At 53.2% G+C, this 17,990-nt stretch overlaps 1 protein-coding gene across 1 annotated transcript; it reads left to right on the top strand.

Annotated features, from left to right (window-relative positions):
* Positions 1 to 3,024: 3,024 nt before the first annotated feature.
* On the top strand, positions 3,025 to 6,876 carry LOC119106991 (chorion peroxidase-like). Its single transcript, XM_037230335.1, has 7 exons — positions 3,025 to 3,029; positions 3,590 to 3,962; positions 4,842 to 4,915; positions 4,991 to 5,349; positions 5,722 to 6,251; positions 6,297 to 6,425; positions 6,490 to 6,876. The coding sequence occupies exons 1-7, from the start codon at positions 3,025 to 3,027 to the stop codon at positions 6,874 to 6,876; spliced, it is 1,857 nt and encodes a 618-aa protein (XP_037086230.1).
* The last annotated feature ends 11,114 nt before the right edge of the window (positions 6,877 to 17,990 follow it).

Below are 17,990 nucleotides of genomic sequence, written 5' to 3'. Positions count from 1 at the left end.
CACACGAAGGCTCCTTCCCATTGGACGCACGCTTGCTGGGTGAGCTCAAGATCCACCGGTTCCGGTATCTCGTGTCCCGATCCAGCCGCAGCCTCTATACCTCAACCGGTTCCAGTATCTTGTGTCCCGATCCAGCCGTAGCCTCTATACCCCCACCGGTTCCGTTATCTTGTGTCCCGATCCAGCCGTAGCCTCTATACCCCCACCGGTTCCGGTATCTTGTGTCCCGATCCAGCCGCAGCCTCCATGCCGGTTGTGGCGAGATTGTAGTACGGCCTATGAAGAAAACCTGCCCTTATATCCGTAAAAAATCCGTATTTGATGGACCGCAACTTTGATCAAGCTTCTCTCACAAGTCGCGGCAGGCTCTGTAGTCAACAAGTTCACCACTTCGATGCGACTGAACCAAAACCTCACAATTACCCCCTCCCTTTCTCCAAAACCATGAGCCCGACAGTACAAAGGGTACTCTACAGCAATATCAGGCGTACACGTACAAGCTATCCAGTCGAGAGCTGTGGTTGCTACTGGTATTGGAGCCGGTTTCCAACGCTTCGATACTAGCTGGCTTTTCATCCGGTAAAAAACTCGCCGTTTTACAACTCCAGGCACGGCTATAACACCGGAGGTAACGATTCGCTACCAGCTGCGGACATGGTGGCACCGTAATATTGTCAGCTCCTTGGTGCAGAGATTGAGAGCATGTCTTGCAGGGGTGAGTTCAGGATTCAAATCCATGCCAAGCACCACTTGCTGCAAAACCGTTCATACTCGCATCCGCGTAAGGCAACTCCGGTTCAACCAACATGTTTTGACAGATTTTGAAGTGTCTCACGATGCCGTGGCATTCTCATGTAGCCTCCCTCGCCTGGCCAGCTGCCAACTGACAAAAAAAGTTTAGCTGGGAGCGAATCGGTACTGGTGGTGCTGTAGCGGTACCGACGTTCTTGGCACGTGCCCCACATTGATCATTGTCTGGCGCCCACCTCTTGAGCTGCTGGGGTGGTAGACAACTACACCTGGCTCTGAAAATAAACACTGTCACACGTCCATGATTCACTGAGATAGGTCTCGCCTCTCCTCCAAAGACGGACCGCAGGCGCCATTACAAAACTTGGCAAGAAAGACAGCGATACCAGGACACACTGCATAGCAAAGGTAGCATAGAGCACATCAGATAGGGAATCCAGCGGCATTCCAGGCCAGCAGCGTGATATCCGTCCGCCGTCAGCGGCTTCCTGCCCCCACTCTTGACCAGCTGTGGCTCAGCCACCGGCCGTCCACCCACCTCAGCACTTCTTCCAGACCAGCAGCTTGTTGTTGGCCGGCATGTCCACCTCGGCGTGCAGCTTCAGACCGTGAGGCGCCGCCGCCTGGCGCAGGTCCCGGATGTCGCGCACGCCCCACTCCTTGTTCTCGGCACGCAGCCGTGCGTCAAACACCACGTTGCTCTGCGGGCTGAGCGTGCCGTCCTTGGCGTATGGGCCGTAGGTGACGAGCACGCCGCCGGCGGCCAGCGAGCGGCCGGCGCCGGCCAGCAGCCCCAGCGCGCACGACCACGGCGCGATGTGCATCATGTTGATGTTGACGAGCAGCCGGAGGGAGCCGGCGGCCAGCTGCGGCAGTTGCGCGGCCCAGTCGCCGGCCACATCCAGCCGGCGCGCCGCCAGCACGTTGGTCAGCCCGGCCGTGTGCTGGTCGATGCTGAGCAGCAGGCGCGGCTCCAGCTCGGTCGGCTGCCAGCGCAGCGCCGGATAGTGGCGCGCCAGCAGTGCCACGTGCTGGCCCGTGCCCGAACTCACTTCCAGCGCGTGGCCACTTGCTGTGCACGGCACCTGCTGAGACAGCACCTCCAGGATGGGCGCTGCGTTGCGCTGGGCGGCTGCATAGTTCATCATTCTGGTGTCAGGAATCTGGAGGTGCAGGCAGACTGTGGTTACTGCTGTGGTAGAGCACTGTGTTTGGATGCTTCATTTCAGACATTTTGATGTTATACACCAGGTCTAATCACTAAGCCTGACACAGATGTAACCAGCTGCATTAAATCACTAATAACTTACAAACATGTAGGTGATGTTACATTGCAAGTGATTAGAGTACACAACATTAAGAATGCATACCAACAGGTCCGACCTGTGCATTGGAATAAGAGCACTTCAGCCCAGACAGCCCAAAAGGCACGGACACAATGATGTAGTGGCCTCATGCTAGCTCATATCACACTGTGTAGATGTGGCTCACCATAGTCTTGGTCAGGCATATCATTTCCAATTAACACAAATGAAGAACATGTAACAAATCATGTTGTGGGCATAGGCCATATATTGTAATTTTGGAGGAAAGTTATGCCAGCCTATATATCAAGCATGCAAATGTCTTCAAAATGAATGGATCAAAATTAAGCACACCTTTGACAAATAACACTGTTGCTGTTAACTGCATAATGCAGTAAGTTGTGGTAACTGGCTGCAAAGATATAGGCTTTCGAAATGCCAAGTTCCAAGTTTAACTTGATGACGGCCAAGTTCAACAAGCCAGATCATCAAAATGAAAATATTTATCACCACGGAACTGCTGCATAACCACTAAAAAGTCTACCGATCTGCTCAGCGCCCATTCGTACAAAACATCGCGAACAAACGTGGCCTTGATCCTTACGTAGTTTGAGCGCCGAAGGCCACACACAATGTAACGTCTGCACACCGCCCGCAGCCGGCAATGCTCCCGCAACACTATCACGACGAGCACAACACACAACCCAACCACTCAACATCACCCGCCCACAATCATCTGCCAGATGTATCGACTGCGCAGTTCTCGTCTACTTCGGTGCTGAAACCTGAATGAACGCAACCGCTAAATCGAAACAAGTGCAGCATATGCGCGATCACGATGGGAATCCCATGAGCGCTAGAATTCCAGGACTGGGAAGAAATTAATGTTCTGTGGAACACGCTTTAGCCTAAAACCCACTTTGAATCTAAATCAGTAGCAAACATGAACTACTCAGGGCCACCTTGGATAATGCAGTACGGCATTAGTGTGAATCTGAGTTGGCAGCGTGGACAGGCACGCTGACCGGGCTGAGTTGACCGAGACAGCCTGCTGCCAGCATGCGCCGCGAGAAGCACTGAACGGTGGCGGGTTGGAGCGCAAAGTACTTGTTTTGGAAAGAGCAAGGTACTGCTGTCAGCATTTTCACGTGGTGCTTTCATCACCAACAGGTCGCGGCAACTCTGCTGTCGTTGGTGGCAGTCCCCATCACAGCGACCTTTCACACCAAAGATGTGCTCCGACCTCACAGCGACCAAGCCGCTGCCGGCGTGACCTATGACCACAAGGACCGCCATTACGCCGAGAACAAGGGCGGTTCCGACTGCGAGCCAATCACGAGCGACCCGGGTCTGGGCGCCGGGCTGGCCGACGGCGGCGGGGCCGAGCCCTGCCGCCTGCTCGACGACAGTCCCGGCGTGCGCCGCCTCCGGCCGCGCCGGCAGAACCCGCTAGAGGCGCTGCCGGCGGCGGCGAACGTCAGCCAGCTGGCTCCGCTGCCGGTCGGCGGCCGCATCCGCGACCCGTTCCTCCCCAGCGACACGGCGGTGCTGGGCTCCCACGCCAGGAAGGTCAACGTCACCCGGCTGCTGACGGAGCAGCGGCTGCTGGAGGCGCAGCTCCTGGCTGAGGGCCGGGTGCCACAGCCCAACTCAGCCGCCTACAAGCAGATGTTGAACGCGCTCTCCACGGACGAGGCTCAGGAGCTCGGCCGCGCCGGCCTCCGGCAATCACTCACGCTGTGCGGCTGCAGCGGCCTCCGGGACAACAGCACCGGTAACGTGACACAGGGAGCGGACAGGAGCCCGCATCCAGCGGTCCACCTGCCGTACTGCGAGCCGGAGCCTGTCCCACTCTGCCAGAGGAGCAGGCCGTTCCGCACCAGCGACGGAGAGTGTAACAACCTGATGGTGAGCGGTTCGGGTAGAGGCGTCGGCACAGAATACCGTCTTACATGCGCCGTCGATCGTGTTCAGGAAGTTACAAACAGTAAGCCCGTTGTGAAGGTCTCTTCTGATGTGGTCTTGTGTCACGATTATGGAAATACGTAGCTATTAACGGTTTTCGTGGACAAGACTTCCTTTACAGAATCCACCCGTGATCCATTTCTGATCAGCTGGCCCAGCAGTTTCCAGCACGCATGCATCTGTTGTCACTGCATTTAAGTTTTTAATTATGCCAAATTCAGAAAAATGTTGCGACCAAAGTTCACATTTCTAATTTATGACTGCAAACGTACTGTGAATAGATATAGCTACGACTTAAAGCAATGCAAGCTGCCACATTGTATAGACATTCTCGATGTACATGTTCGGTATCTCGCGAACATTTTATCCATGCACGTACCTATTCCCGACATTTTACTGATTCCCGTATTACTCGCCCTTCCTGCTAGGGAGAGCGCAGGCAGCAGACAGGCAGGCAGGCAGGCAGCGCCGTAAAGCCAAATCAACTGAATGCGTTGTAAAACCTCAATGGCGATGATCTGTATCTAGTTATCCGAAACATCCATACCCTATCCAGCCTGTCACCCATTCCATCTGAGTAGCCGTGGGTTCACTTGACACGTGAAGTCCTTTTGTAGCTGCGTAAGATTCAAGACATTGGAAAAATATCAGGAGTACCCCATACTTCACATACATATAATCATACCCATATTCTATTTAACAAGTTGGATATGGTTGTAGCTTGCTGATATGCATTCGCCTTCCAACAATGAGCCACATTGTACGTAGGCTTCATGGCACAGCGCATCTGCTTCCATCACAACCCCCTTTCGCGTGTTTCAGCACCCGCGCTGGGGTCGCGCTCTGACCGGACTCGGTCGCCTGCTGCCCAACACGTACGACGACGGCCTGTTCCGGCCGCGGCGCCGCGCCGCCGGCGGCACAGCCCTGCCCTCGGCGCGCGCCGTCACCGCCGCCGTGCTGCGCGACAGGAGCGTCGAGTCGGACGCGGCGTCCGCTGCCCTGGTGGCGTTCGGCCAGTTCCTCGCGCACGACACCATACAAACGCCTGTGTACCGGATCAACGCGCACACGGGGCTGCAGTGCTGCGGCGCCGACGGCAGCGCGCCGCCCACTCCGCCGGTGCACCCGCAGTGCTTCCCGATCGAGGTGGCGGCCGACGACCCGTTCTACGGCACGCTGGGGCGCCGCTGCCTCAACCTGGTGCGCTCGCTGTTCGCTCCCGACCCCGCCTGCGAGGCGCGACCCGCGGCGCAGCTCAACGCGCTCACAGCCTACCTGGACGGCTCGGCGGTGTATGGGGTCGACCACTACGCCGAGCGGCGGCTGCGTGAGGGCCGCGGCGGCCGACTGCGGGAGTACGGCGGCCTGCTGCCGCCCAGGTCCAAGGCCGCGCTGACGTCCACCGGCCGCCTCCGCCGGGACGTCACCGGTGGCCGGCGGCCCGAGCGGGACCCGCGGCTGAGTCCACCGAACAAGGACAACTGCGACGGCGCGGAGTCGCACCGTCGCGCAGTCGACGCCGAGTCGCCGAGTCGCGCCGCACCGTCACACAGTCCCCGGCAATCTCCTGTCGCTAACGGAACCGTGGTATCGATCTCAAAGCTGTCCTCAGGACCCGACCATGATGAGCTGGAGTCCTCAGGCCTCCCTCCTGAATCCGCGCCCCGCCAGCAGCCTGTCTCTCGCCTCCGATCTCCAGCGAGCGTGTACAGCGAGCCTGACCCTGTACCCGGGGCCAAGCACCAGCGGCGGCGGGCGGCCGACAGCGCCTGTCACGCGGGCTGCGTGGGCTGCATCTGCTTCGACGCAGGTGACAACCGCGTCAACGAGCAGCCGCCGCTGGCACTGCTGCACACGTTGTGGGTGCGCGAGCACAACCGGGTAGCGGCGGCGCTCGTGCGGCGGCACCCGCATGCCGGCGACGAGTGGCTCTTCCAGACGGCGCGCAAGGTGACGGTGGCGGAGCTGCAGCACGTCACGCACAACGAGTTCCTGCCGAGCCTGCTGGGGCTTGACTTCAGCCTGCGACACGGCCTGCTGCCGCTCAGGGAGGGCTTCTCCACCTTCTACGACGACGAGGTCAGCGCCGAGCTGTCCGTCGAGTTCACCACGGCCGCCTTCCGCCACGGCCACTCGCAGGTGCAGAACGACCTGTGGCTCGCTTCGCGCTCCGGCGACGTAGCCGAGCGCTACCTGGTGCCCGAGCTGTTCGCGCCGTCGCTGCTGCTGGCGCCGGAGCGGCTGGCGCGGCTGGCGCGCGGCCTCCTCCGCCAGCCCGCGCAGCGTGTGGACGGCAACTCGGAGCGCGCCGTGTTCGGCGACCTCTTCCGCAGCCAGCAGCCGTCCGGCCTGGACCTGCCGGCCCTGAACGTGCAGCGCGGGCCGCGACCACGGCCTCGCCCCGTACGTGGACGCGGTGGCGCTGTGCCTGGGCCTGCGGCTGACCACCTGGTACAGCCTGCGGCAGCTGATCCCGGAGGAGGACGTGACGCGCCTGCGCACGGTCTACAGCAGTCCGCGGGACGTCGACCTCTACATCGGCGGCCTCCTGGAGCGCCACGCGACCGGCGCGCAGGTCGGTCCCACGTTCCAGTGCATCATCGGCGACGCCTTCTTCCGCCTGCGCTTCGGCGACCGGTTTTTCTACGACAACGGCGAGCTGGTGCACAGCTTCTCGCCCGTGCAGCTGCGCGAGGTGCGCCACACGAGCCTGGCGCGGCTGCTGTGTGACACGCTCGGGCCGCTGTTGCCTCACGTGACGCCGCTGGCGTTCAGCCTGCCTTCGGCCGAGACCAATCCGGCGGTCAAGTGTGACTCGCTTGCCGTGCCGGAGGTCGACTTGAGCGTGTTCTGAGCGATGCTTTCGCCTGCCGTGCCGGAGGTCGAAATGAGCGTGTTCTGAGCGATGTGTTCGCCTGTCGTGCTGGAGGTCGACATGTGCATGTTCTGAGCGATGTGTTCGCCTGCCGTGCCGGAGGTTGACCTGAGCGTGTTCTGAGCGATGTGTTCGCTTCCGTACCGGAGGTCGACCTGAGCGTGTTCTGAGCGATGTGTTCACCTGCCGTGCCGGAGGGCGACCTGAGCGTGTTCTGAGCGATGTGTTCGCCTGTCGTGCCGGAGGTCGACCTGAGCGTGTTCTGAGCGATGTGTTCACCTGCCATGCCGGAGGTCGACCTGAGCGTATTCTGAGCGATGTGTTCGTTTGCCGTGCCGGAGGGCGATCTGGGCGTGTTCTGAGCGATGCGCAAGGGATTTCTAGCGAGGTGTGAGGTTTTTAAACTGTGAGTGTCACCGTGATGTGACATCGTTGAACTGATCATTTACGCCACGCTGCTTTGGGTATTGGGATTTATGTGTCGCAAATACCTTTGGACATCAATAGATGTCAATATGGTGGCAATAGATGTTATTTATGCAAGTCTGGATTACAAAAGGCTTATACGCAAAAATGCGGTTTACGAAATAATACCCCTTTCGGTGACTTTTTGCCAAAACACGCTCAGGCTGAAATCCAGGGAGGTAAAGACCCAACCCCTTTTATGGTTCAAAATCATCTTCCGAGCACAGGACCACCAGTCAGGAAAATAAGTGAATATTTTCATATAAAAAGTCGCCGACCAGGCCTTAACGTGCAGGGCTCACCATGGCCGATTATGCGAACGTGATATGTGTCTTGATGTGTGATGTGTGCTTGCTTACAATCGCTCATGCGTGTAAGTGACACCTAACACGTGATCCACGATGTCTGTTTAATTGAAATCATTTGAATGTATAAGTGAACGGCCGCCAGAGCAGGCTCCTGGAGCTGGAGTCGGAGTCAGAGCACCTGCGCTCCCAGCTGGACGCGCCGCGTGGCCAGCAGCGGGACACGGCCGGCAGCCCGGACGAGCTCCGGACGGTGCTGCGGGACATATTCGCTCGCCTGGGTCTACCGCTGCAGCTCGTGAGTGATAACGGCCCCAGTTTGCTTCAGAGCAATTCGCCATCTTCACAGCAACCAACCGCATCAGACGCATGAAGCGTGCGAATCCAGACTGCTGTCCCCGGCTGGAATGGCGTATTTGGCGCCCGGCTGTCGTGTTAGCTGGTGGAGGCGACACCACAAGTACTGCCCCAGCAGGCTGACATATAGGGCCCCGGCCAGAGCACAGGGCCCTCTGGGCAAAGGAAAATTACCGAACGCCAAGTAATGGTTTCATGTCCCTATACGATCAAGAGTATCCGCGTAGGCCAAAAGAAAGGGACCTGACGGGACTGAAAGGTCCTCCGCCAATGAGATCAACATAGAGAGCCCTAGTTCAAAGGATAGAGCTCCGGGGCATCGCGTGGCTTGTTACCTTACCTTTCATGAGCCCTAGCAACGGCGCAAGGCCCTCCGAGCAAGTGGAAAGAATCCAACATCAATGTGAAGGGCCCCTGAGCAACGAGTGTACCCTGGGATATGGGACCCCGGAAAAAGCGTGTAAAGCTTTTCGCGCGAATAGGAAGAATCTGTGGAGGAAACTCCGATTTATCAAGAGTGCCAAGGCATATAAGCAGGTCAGGGTGTCCATTTGTATTCTTTTGTGAGCCCCCCCCCCCCCCCATTGTTGAGTTGGGCTCGTTCAATATGGGCTTGGTCCCCCTAGTGTTTTTGGCTTGAATGCTACAAAAAACGTGAAAATGATCATAACACAAATACTATGTTCTTTAATCTTTCCACATAGGGGCATCTCGTATCACTCTCATAGCTGAAAGTCATGGTTGCTCTCACTTCAAGATAAAAATCGTAACACTTGAGCGGATAAACAATGCAATAAACTTCACATACCTGGCGCAATGGTTTGTGAGGTTAAAGTAAAAAGCTCTGGAACATGGAAAAGGCCTAAATCCATCATGGTTAACCCAGTCCCCGTCTCCCACAACCAAACTCAGTGCCGCCTCCCATGACCGCCATAGGCGAGCGCTATCGGCGCCCTAAGATGGCTTCTAAAGGGGCACCTTTACATGCTGATCAGAAGAGACGCGTGCGTTCAGTGCCTGCTCCATGGATCCAACCCTGCATGACTTCTGTACTGCTTAACTTTGAGACTTTTATGACTTATGCGAAGGTTGAAAACACATATTGCGTTTAATCAAAATAAAGTGGGCTAAATTCGGTGAGAAAAAAGTATGGGGGGAGGTAACTTGTCGGGCCTTCGGTTTATCCCCCCCCCCCCCCAATAGTTTACAAACATTGACATCCCGAAACAGATAGTGTTCAAACAGCAGCGTAGGGCCCTACGAAAAAATGCAAAGATATCAGGGACAATGTGGAAGGCTCCTTAGCGATCTGACTGACCCGGTAAGTGTGCACATAGGGCCTGTTCAGCGTATAGGGTCTGGACAAGAACGTAAGGCCTTTGGACAGCGTAATGATGCCCAAAGTTTTCCCCGATTCACACGTTTTCAATCCGTGAAGACTTAACTTTGTCTGGGAATGGGCTCTTCATTTTCATTTGCAACTATTTTTGGTCGCCTGTAGCCCAAGGGCATCCGATTTTGCTCTGCTTTGTGTTAAAAAAATGTTTCCGTTCGACCAGCTATGGGGCCCCTCAAAGTCTATGGCCTCCTTCGGAGCAGAAGGCACAGGGGAGACATGGGCCCGTGCCTTCTCCCCCCCCCCCCCCCTCTGTATCTGCCAGCGGCCTGAGCAGCTTAATTAAATGTTCCCTACCAAGAACATAGTCATTCATTCAAATAAGAAGTACGCAACACACGACATGGAGGACCCCCCAACGAAAGAGTGTGCCCGAGCAGGTTAGCAGATAGGGCCCTCCACTCCAACAAAAAGTACCCAAGATCTAGTGTGGAGGGCCTCCGAAAGTTCGAGTGTACCAGAACAAGTTATCAATGGGCCCCCTACAGGAGCGTAGGGTGCAAAGTTCTAATACCCAATATGCAGGGCCTTAAACAATCCAAAGTGCCCGAGCAGGTTATGCAGGTGGTCGGCCCAAACAAGCGTGAAGGGCCTTCCATTGAGAATGAAAATGCCAAAGACCCAATTTGGAGGGGCCCGAACGACCGAGTGTACCCAAGCAAGTTATCGCATGGGCCCCCGACAACAGCGTAGGGCCCTAAGAAAGTGACAGGGAATTAGAAGCACTCTGAACCAATGTAGAGAGTCCATGAGCAAATCGCGAGTATGTCGTAAGGCTAACCGCGACTAACGTGAAGGGCCCCCGAAACAATCGAGAATACCCGGCAGGTTAACATATGGGGTCCCCGGCTGTAGCGTACGGAGCCTTTCGGGCAAATGGGAAGAATTTGTGGAAGGCCGCTGATTGACAAGAACACCCCGGCACAGAGGCAGGAAGGGCTCCAGTGACAACCCAGAGCCCGCGAGCAATTGCAAAGAAAGTAACCGCGGAAGGCTCCTTAGCGATCGCATTGACCCAGCCAGTGGGCATATAGGCCCCGGAAACAGCATAGCGCCTCCGGACAGCGTAATAAGCCTTGTGATATCACAATCACGACCATCGCAAAGAGCGAAGTATGGTTTTCTCTACTTGTGGGCCGTTCACTTTCGTTTGCGACTGTTTTTGGCCGCTTGGAGGCCCAGAGAAGTTCAATTTTCTTGCGTTCTGTTTTAAAAAAAATACTTCTGTTCGGCCTGCTCCGGGCCCCTTCTAAGTCAATAGGCCTCTTCTGGGCCCAAGGAGGGCCATGACCTCGTAGCCTTCCCTGGATCCGTCCCTAGCTGTGGTAAATGCTTGTCTTTTCGCTCCACTTGCCTTACTCACGCTGTCAGGCGCAGCGGAAATACCGCCGCAGAACTCAGAGGCGATGGAACAATGCCTGAGACTTCCTCTCTATCTCTCTCAAGTACCACATATTTATTCGGCTGAACCGGTAAGCCATCAAAAGCCACCTGTTGCCATGCCTGAGACACTTGCGCTTGAGATATGTTAACACACCGGCTAGGCATATGATGCTAATAATCTTTTAAAGTGATAACATAAACAGACCAATAAAGCGTTGGTGCAAACCCAGGGTAAACGTTCGTGTAGCGTGGTGCCTTGCCACTTCGTCTTTGGACCAAGCCGCAGCGACACGGGAAGATTGCATTGCTGCCCCATCTGCAGGCCAGCTTTTCCGCTCGCCAGCTCGGAGGGGATCCACTGCTTCTTTGACGAAAAGTACCCGCAGTACTCGCTGGTAGCCCTTCTCGTCCTTTTCGACCCGATTGCCGTCGACAGGATATTCTCGCCATCGTTTGTTTCAGTCTGGACATTAGGTGGACGTCGGCTGGAGTGCGGAGGTAGGTCGGCTGGAGAGGAGGGGGGGGGGGGGGGGTACGTCGGCTGAAGTACGGACGAACGTTGGCTGAACGGCGGGCGAAGGTCGGCTAGAGAGCGGGGAACGACGGTTAGAGAGCTAACGAAAGCCGGTCGGCGAGCGGGCGAACATCGCTTGGAGAGCCGGCGAAAGTCGACTGAAGAGCGAGGATGCGCCAGCTGAAGTGCGGGCGAAAGTCGGGCTGACGGCTTGCCGACGTTTTTGAGAAGCGTGGAGATGCAAATTAATGGTATCATTTCATCTACATGTAGAGCTACCTTCGTATTGAGTCGGCCTACAATCGCCAAGATCATTGAATAAGTCGCAAGATCGCATAAACTGCCTGTTGTCTCAGCCTGAAGTCCGCCATTCGGGACGCTGATAGCAGTGATCACTTCTGCAGCGACCTAATGACTTTCCTCCGCCCACGTAGATAGAAAAACTTCACCCTTGCTTCACGCATTGAGTGAAAAAAAATGCAGCCTGAGCGCAAAATAGGGCGAAGAAAGAGGTCCGTTGTCCGTCCTGGTGGCTCAGTTTGTCCGTCCTGGTGGCTCAGTTGGTTAGAGCGCCTGCCTTCCGTTCCACCCACCTGTGGCAGGGTTGGTTCGAGTCGATTTAGGGCGCTCGCTATTTGCCCTTGACAGGTATGGTCTGCGGTCGGTAGCAGCGGTCGCGCTAAAGGTCAGTTGACGTGAGAGGGCAGGACGGACCGTACCGAGCATTGCGGCACGTTAAGCTTTCGTCACCAAATTCTGCCGTTGCCTGGAATTGCGCGATCGGATGGTGGGGTCAGGGCTCACACAACAAGCAATGCTTGGCGTGAGCGCTGATTCCAGAAATCCATCCATTTAAAGGGTTCGGATCAAATTCATAAAAAGCCGAGTGTCCTACTGTATTTGGCAACATTTTCACTGAAAAAGTACAATGTGGGTGAAAATGCCTCAAAGTGGGATAAAATAGCGCACCACATCGCATAACACAAAAGGAGAGATTTTACTGCGAATGTCCTCAGAAATGGCATGGAAATAAATGATTTCCCGTTGATAACCACGAAGACAACATGGCGGGGTCTAAAAAACCGGCATATGAAGCAGACACACAAGTTCTTCGACACGGCTCGTCTGATCGCCTTGAAACACTCACCAATCGCTTCCGTGCAATGTGGCGCGTCATGGGGAGGCAATCTCGGGACCCAACGTGACGGTCAAACACCGCGAAAACGTGAATGCAGAGTTTTACATGCAAGTGCAAACAACTCAGACCTCAGAGCCTGCTGCACCGATCGCTGTAAAGCCTTCTACCATCGGATGCCCCATACTTGATTCCCGCGTGCAGCTGAAAATTTGGTACCCTTAGGTCTGACCAAATGTAGTCAAATTTCACAAATTCTGAAATCAATACCTGTAAACAACCCATTCAGGAACTATTGCTTCAGTCATGTCCAAACCTTCACTACTCGATGGGGCATACACAGCAGCTCCAACGTTTGCCATGAGGCCATACCATGGGTGTAGGAACAGGAGGGGGAGGGGGGGGGGGGGGGCAGGAGGGCCATCGCCCACTTTTCAAGGTGGTGGTGGGGGGGGGGGGGGGCAGCAGTGTTGACTGCCCCCTCCCCTTTTCAGATTAAGGTTGTGATTAGCTTATTCTGCACTACATTAAACAAACATGCTGATTTACCTAGTTCACCAGCCATCTTTTCGACATGCGTCATTCTGTCGTTTGCTCATTGGCCATCACTTAGTGTCAGCCACAGGCCGACGCCGCGCGGCCTTTGGAGACTGCAACGCCGGGTGTCGATTCTAGTGTTGCTATGACTTGCAAGTTCAAGCAACCGCAAGCGCATGTCCAAAACCTTATCACATAGGTTTTATCAGCAATCAATTCCTCCTGAATCTTGAATTTTCTAAGACGAACGTGGATTAACCATGGTAATCCAAATTTGGGACCCTATTTCGTCTGCAATCTACGTTCAGGGAAGTCCTCGATGCCTTTAAATGGTACAGGAAGGCATGGGACTGGAGTCTATGAGACGATCATTAAGCCACCTGCGGCGATCAGGGATGTTGTTGCGTCAGTGAGGGTTTCTGTGCTGATTCGGCGCCAACTGTGCGGGTCAGAAGGCCTTTACGAGTACGGGAGGGGAGCAGTGTGATACGATATATTCTTCTAATGGTCCCTGAACCGACCAGGAGATCCCACCCAGTGCGGCCAGAACGACAGCCAGAAGACGCTTCGCGATGGAACGGAATGGACGTTTGACGCTTCACCGAAATGGTATTGTGCCCCTGGCGTTCTAATCAAAGGGCCATTGCCCGGAAGGAAGTAAGGGGTCTCATTATTGTTGAGTAGAGTGGGATCTCATTACTGTCCATAAGAGCGGGTCGAAATGAGTAAAATGAAAAACGAACGATGCCTTCCAATCTTTGCCTGAGAACATCTGTTTTTTTCAGAATGGATTAGTGCAACGAATGATATCAAAAGTTTTGGACATGCCCGCCCGCAGCCTCGAGCGCAAAGACAGCGATGGCCCGGGTTGCAGCTCCCATAAAACCGAACGGCGTCGGCCACTGCGAGTGTCACCATATAGCGGGAGCCGTGTTAATCTGTCTTCTGGAGAGGTTAATAGTTACAGAAACACGAAAAATAGAGATTGTACCTTTACTGTAGCAGTTCCACCACCAGATTCCAGTACCATTTCGCGGTGCTTCAAGGGCCAATCCGTTCTTATCAGCAGTCTGAAAATCGCACACGTGAAATGTACGGCCAGACTGCCGTGTAGATATAAGATTTGATGTCCTGAAGCGTCCAAAGATACTTCTCCCACAAGCGTCATCATTTTCACCCGCCCGTTGGCCACGGCTCAGTATTTTAACTGCTGAGCCAACTACGCGTTGTCTACGGAGACTGCAACGCTTGACATCGATATTTTTTAAATTCAAATATTTGCGAGTGCGCATGCTCAAAATTACGCCATATAATTTGCATCACTAATCAATTTGAGTGCTTGAAGGTAATTTCTTCGGAAGCACCATCATTTTCGTTCACCGGTGGGCGACAGCTAAAAGTTAAGCACTGGGCGAACGCTCCGCGGACCATGGCGAATGCAACGTTTGTTGCCGAGTTTTTTGTTGCTAAGATTTGCGATGGCGCGAATTAAAAAGCCACGCTACATTTATTGTATCACTTATCGATTCTGACTGAATGTTGAGCATTTCCAGACAAGCATGGCTTGGTCATGTTAATACACAGTGTTGATCGTACGAACCACAATCAAATTTCCATCTTCAAATTTTGGTCAAACATCTTGATTTACAATCTACCTTTGCGATGTCCTTGCAATTCCTGTAGAACTCAGATAAAGATATGATGAAGTTTCTGAATTGTATCGGTTTAAGACGAGTCCGCCAAACCATTGTAAATTAAAGGCGTCAGTGATTTAATCTATGCGGTCATTCAACGCCTGCTTTCTGCAGCTTATTGACCCCAAAATACAAACTGAATTGATTTCAGCTAGCGTCTGGTTTCTGTTCTGGTTACAATGTGAAAATAACAATAAAACGAAGAAAACCATGCCAAGCTATGTCGGTGATTTCTTTTAGGGGATCACCATTAGAGGGGCTTTTGTCAACCCTGTGTCCCCCTTGGTAAGGAATTTGCTACACCCCTGCCTACACACAAAATAAAATCAAGTTGTTTGAGCTGAATGATGGGCGATAAAATGTCCATTGCGCCAATTTATGCCTGAGGCAAGCAGCTTCTCGGAGACTTTTTCTGCGTTGGTGCGGTATAAAGAAAGATAATTTGGAAAAAGCTACTGTCGCAGGTGTATATCATATGGTTACACACCAATTAGTACTAATGCTGATCCAGAAATATGCAACAAAGCGCGGTACGATCAGTACGAAGTCAGTCATGCGGGAGACAGGCCAGGGCAGTGGCCGTCGACGGCGGACGGGAGTAGCATCCAGGTAAGGAGTATGTGACAGAAGAGCCTTCATTCTATGACTTTTTAAGGAGAATCTCCAGTTTTATCTCTTTTGTCACATTGCTTTTGGCAGCTTCAGGCTTCCGAATTTGTTTCACTTAAAATGCTGAAAAGCAGCCAGCGAAGTGGAGGCGCATGAAAAAAACTGTCGCACTATTAGCCACCGATACACTTTCAAATTCTCACCAGCCTTCGTTCAGGTCGTATTTTCGCATCTACCCTGTGGAGCCAGACTGATGGGCGAGAGCCTCCTCCTCCTCCTCAAGAGCCTCCTCAATGACACAAAATGCCTACTCACACGTAGAATTTGACCTCCTCATGAAAGACAATGTTGAAATGCATGAATAATATTGGGAAGCTGGATAGCCTTATCTAGCATGGCAACCATGACATTTGAATGAAGAGCAATAACAACCTCCATCTTTACCCCCTCCTCCGGTCATCGGGTTTGCTTTCCACAAAAATTTCCTTAAGTAACCCCTGAGCTCGGCCCCCCACTCGTTGAAACGTTGCTATGCCTATGAGTCATACGCTATTGTTGCATAGTACTAGAGCGCGCGGCATTTTTAGTTCTACTTTTTGCGGAGGTGCACATTACAGCAATATAACATCTGTCAGGGGCGTATCCGGGATTTCGTCAAGGGTTGGGGGAAGGGGGGCACGCAACGTTGTGGTCCCCCTAGAGTTGGGGGCCTTCCAAAAATATCATCGCATTCTGGCCATCAAATTTTAGGATAAATAATAAATACCATATAAATATACATGTTCTATATATATATATATATATATATATATATATATATATATATATAGTAAATGCCTAAGTGAATACGGGACCCATCTTACTGTGCGCAGCCCTGTAAAGCTGGGTGTGCTACGCATGTACACACATGGAGATCACTCATTTTTTCCCGATCATGTTAAATCCTGTGATTTTGAGGCTAAGTGTATCGGAAAAACAGGCAAAATAAACTCAAGCTGGCATTTGAATGACATCAAAACCAAGCACGGACTTAAGTCATAGCTTATTTGCGAATAGACGACTGGGCGATGTAGTCAGCTGATGACTGATAACCAATGCATAATTTTTATTTGATATAAACGAGCACAAAACATCCTAGCATTCAAAATATGCTAAGAACCTGATGCACAAGTCTGATAAGTGTCAGAAGGGAGAGGAAATGACGCATGCGACGTTGGAGGCACGTAAAATTACATGCGACAATCGCTCGTAAAAGTTCATCGGTGCATATCCGATCGCTGCTCTGAGGCTGAGGACAATACCCAGTCACCAAGACCAGTAGGAACGGAACCTAACCGATTATGGGTACCGTGCGAAGCCAACAAAGAGGCTCCCGGCAACAAGTATAGGGTCCTCAGGGTAAGTTAAAAGAACCCAAGACCGACATGGTGGGCCCTTAAACGATCGGTAGTGCCCCGGCAGGCTGACATGTAAGACCACGGCCAGACTACAGGACCCTCTGAGCAAAGGGACGTTACCCAAGACCAAGAATCAATACCCCTGTGTAATCAAAGGTGCCCGGGTGGGTTAACAGAAAAAGTCCCGATGGAAGTGAAGAGTCATCGGCAAATGAAATCAAAGGGAAAGAACCCTCGATCGAAGAAGAGGGCCCCGGAGCACCCAGTCTCTCGCAACGCTCGAAAGACGCTTCAAAAGGGGCAAACTTCCAGATCGACGTGAGTATTCGATGGAACAGTTAGAAAAATTTGACGGTTCGACATCAGCCAACCAAGCCGATAGCGGCGGCCGTCCGACAATGACCACCAAAACAGCATTATCCTTGTCGAACATGCCTAACGCGAGTGCTGCGCTGCAGTTTGCAGCTCGCCTTACGGCTACCAACCGGAGGTTTCGGCTTTTATTAGTGACGCGCATCAACTTAAGCTCTTCACTGCCAAAGCCGCGTTCGTCAAAAAACGTCTGAAGGTGTTATATATAAGGTGTATTATATAGGTCACGGCTTTTATTAGTCACGCGCATCAACTTAAGCTCTTCACTGCCAAAGCCGCGTTCGTCAAAAAACGTCTGAAGCCAGATAACATCGAGCTTGCGTCGATTAGCGAATCATGACTTCCACAATCGACGCCAAACAAAACTACACTCACCAAATTCTCAACTGTTAGAGACGATCAGGTATGGGGCATCTGATGGTAAAGGTCTAGCAGCGATCGGTTCGGTAGGTTCTGAGCTATGAGTCGTCTGCAAGAAATAATTTTGGACTTGGTGAACTTTGACGACTTTTGACCTGAACTAGGTTGATCAGATTTGCAACTGCAAAAGGAAATGAGAGACAGCTCTAGATGCATATCATCCAATGGTAAAGGTTTCACGGCGATTGGTGTAGTAAGCTCGGATGCGTATTGAAACTTCCAGAGTTCATGAAGTCCAGTGGTCAAAAAGTCCAGAATCGCAGCATCCAACGTTCATAAGGTCCAGAAAACGTCCAAAACCGCTGGGCAGAAAAGAATCATGAAGTCCAGTGTTCAAGTCCAGCGTTCATAAATTCCAGGTGCGTGAGATCCACGGGTTGGGATGCTGTACCACTTCCTCGCAACCCTTCAACTAATGGTTCGGATATTGCGCGATAGAGGGATACCGGAGCTGATTTCGCCCGCCTCAGCCGACGAGTGACGTCATGCGATACAGTGCTGCCCAGTTA

The sequence above is a fragment of the Pollicipes pollicipes genome, unplaced genomic scaffold, assembly GCF_011947565.3.
Source record: "Pollicipes pollicipes isolate AB1234 unplaced genomic scaffold, Ppol_2.1 Scaffold_6575;HRSCAF=7793_pilon_pilon_pilon, whole genome shotgun sequence".
In the NCBI taxonomy this organism is placed as follows: Eukaryota; Metazoa; Arthropoda; class Thecostraca; order Pollicipedomorpha; family Pollicipedidae; genus Pollicipes; species Pollicipes pollicipes.
This window is presented reverse-complemented; position numbering and strand designations above follow the sequence as displayed.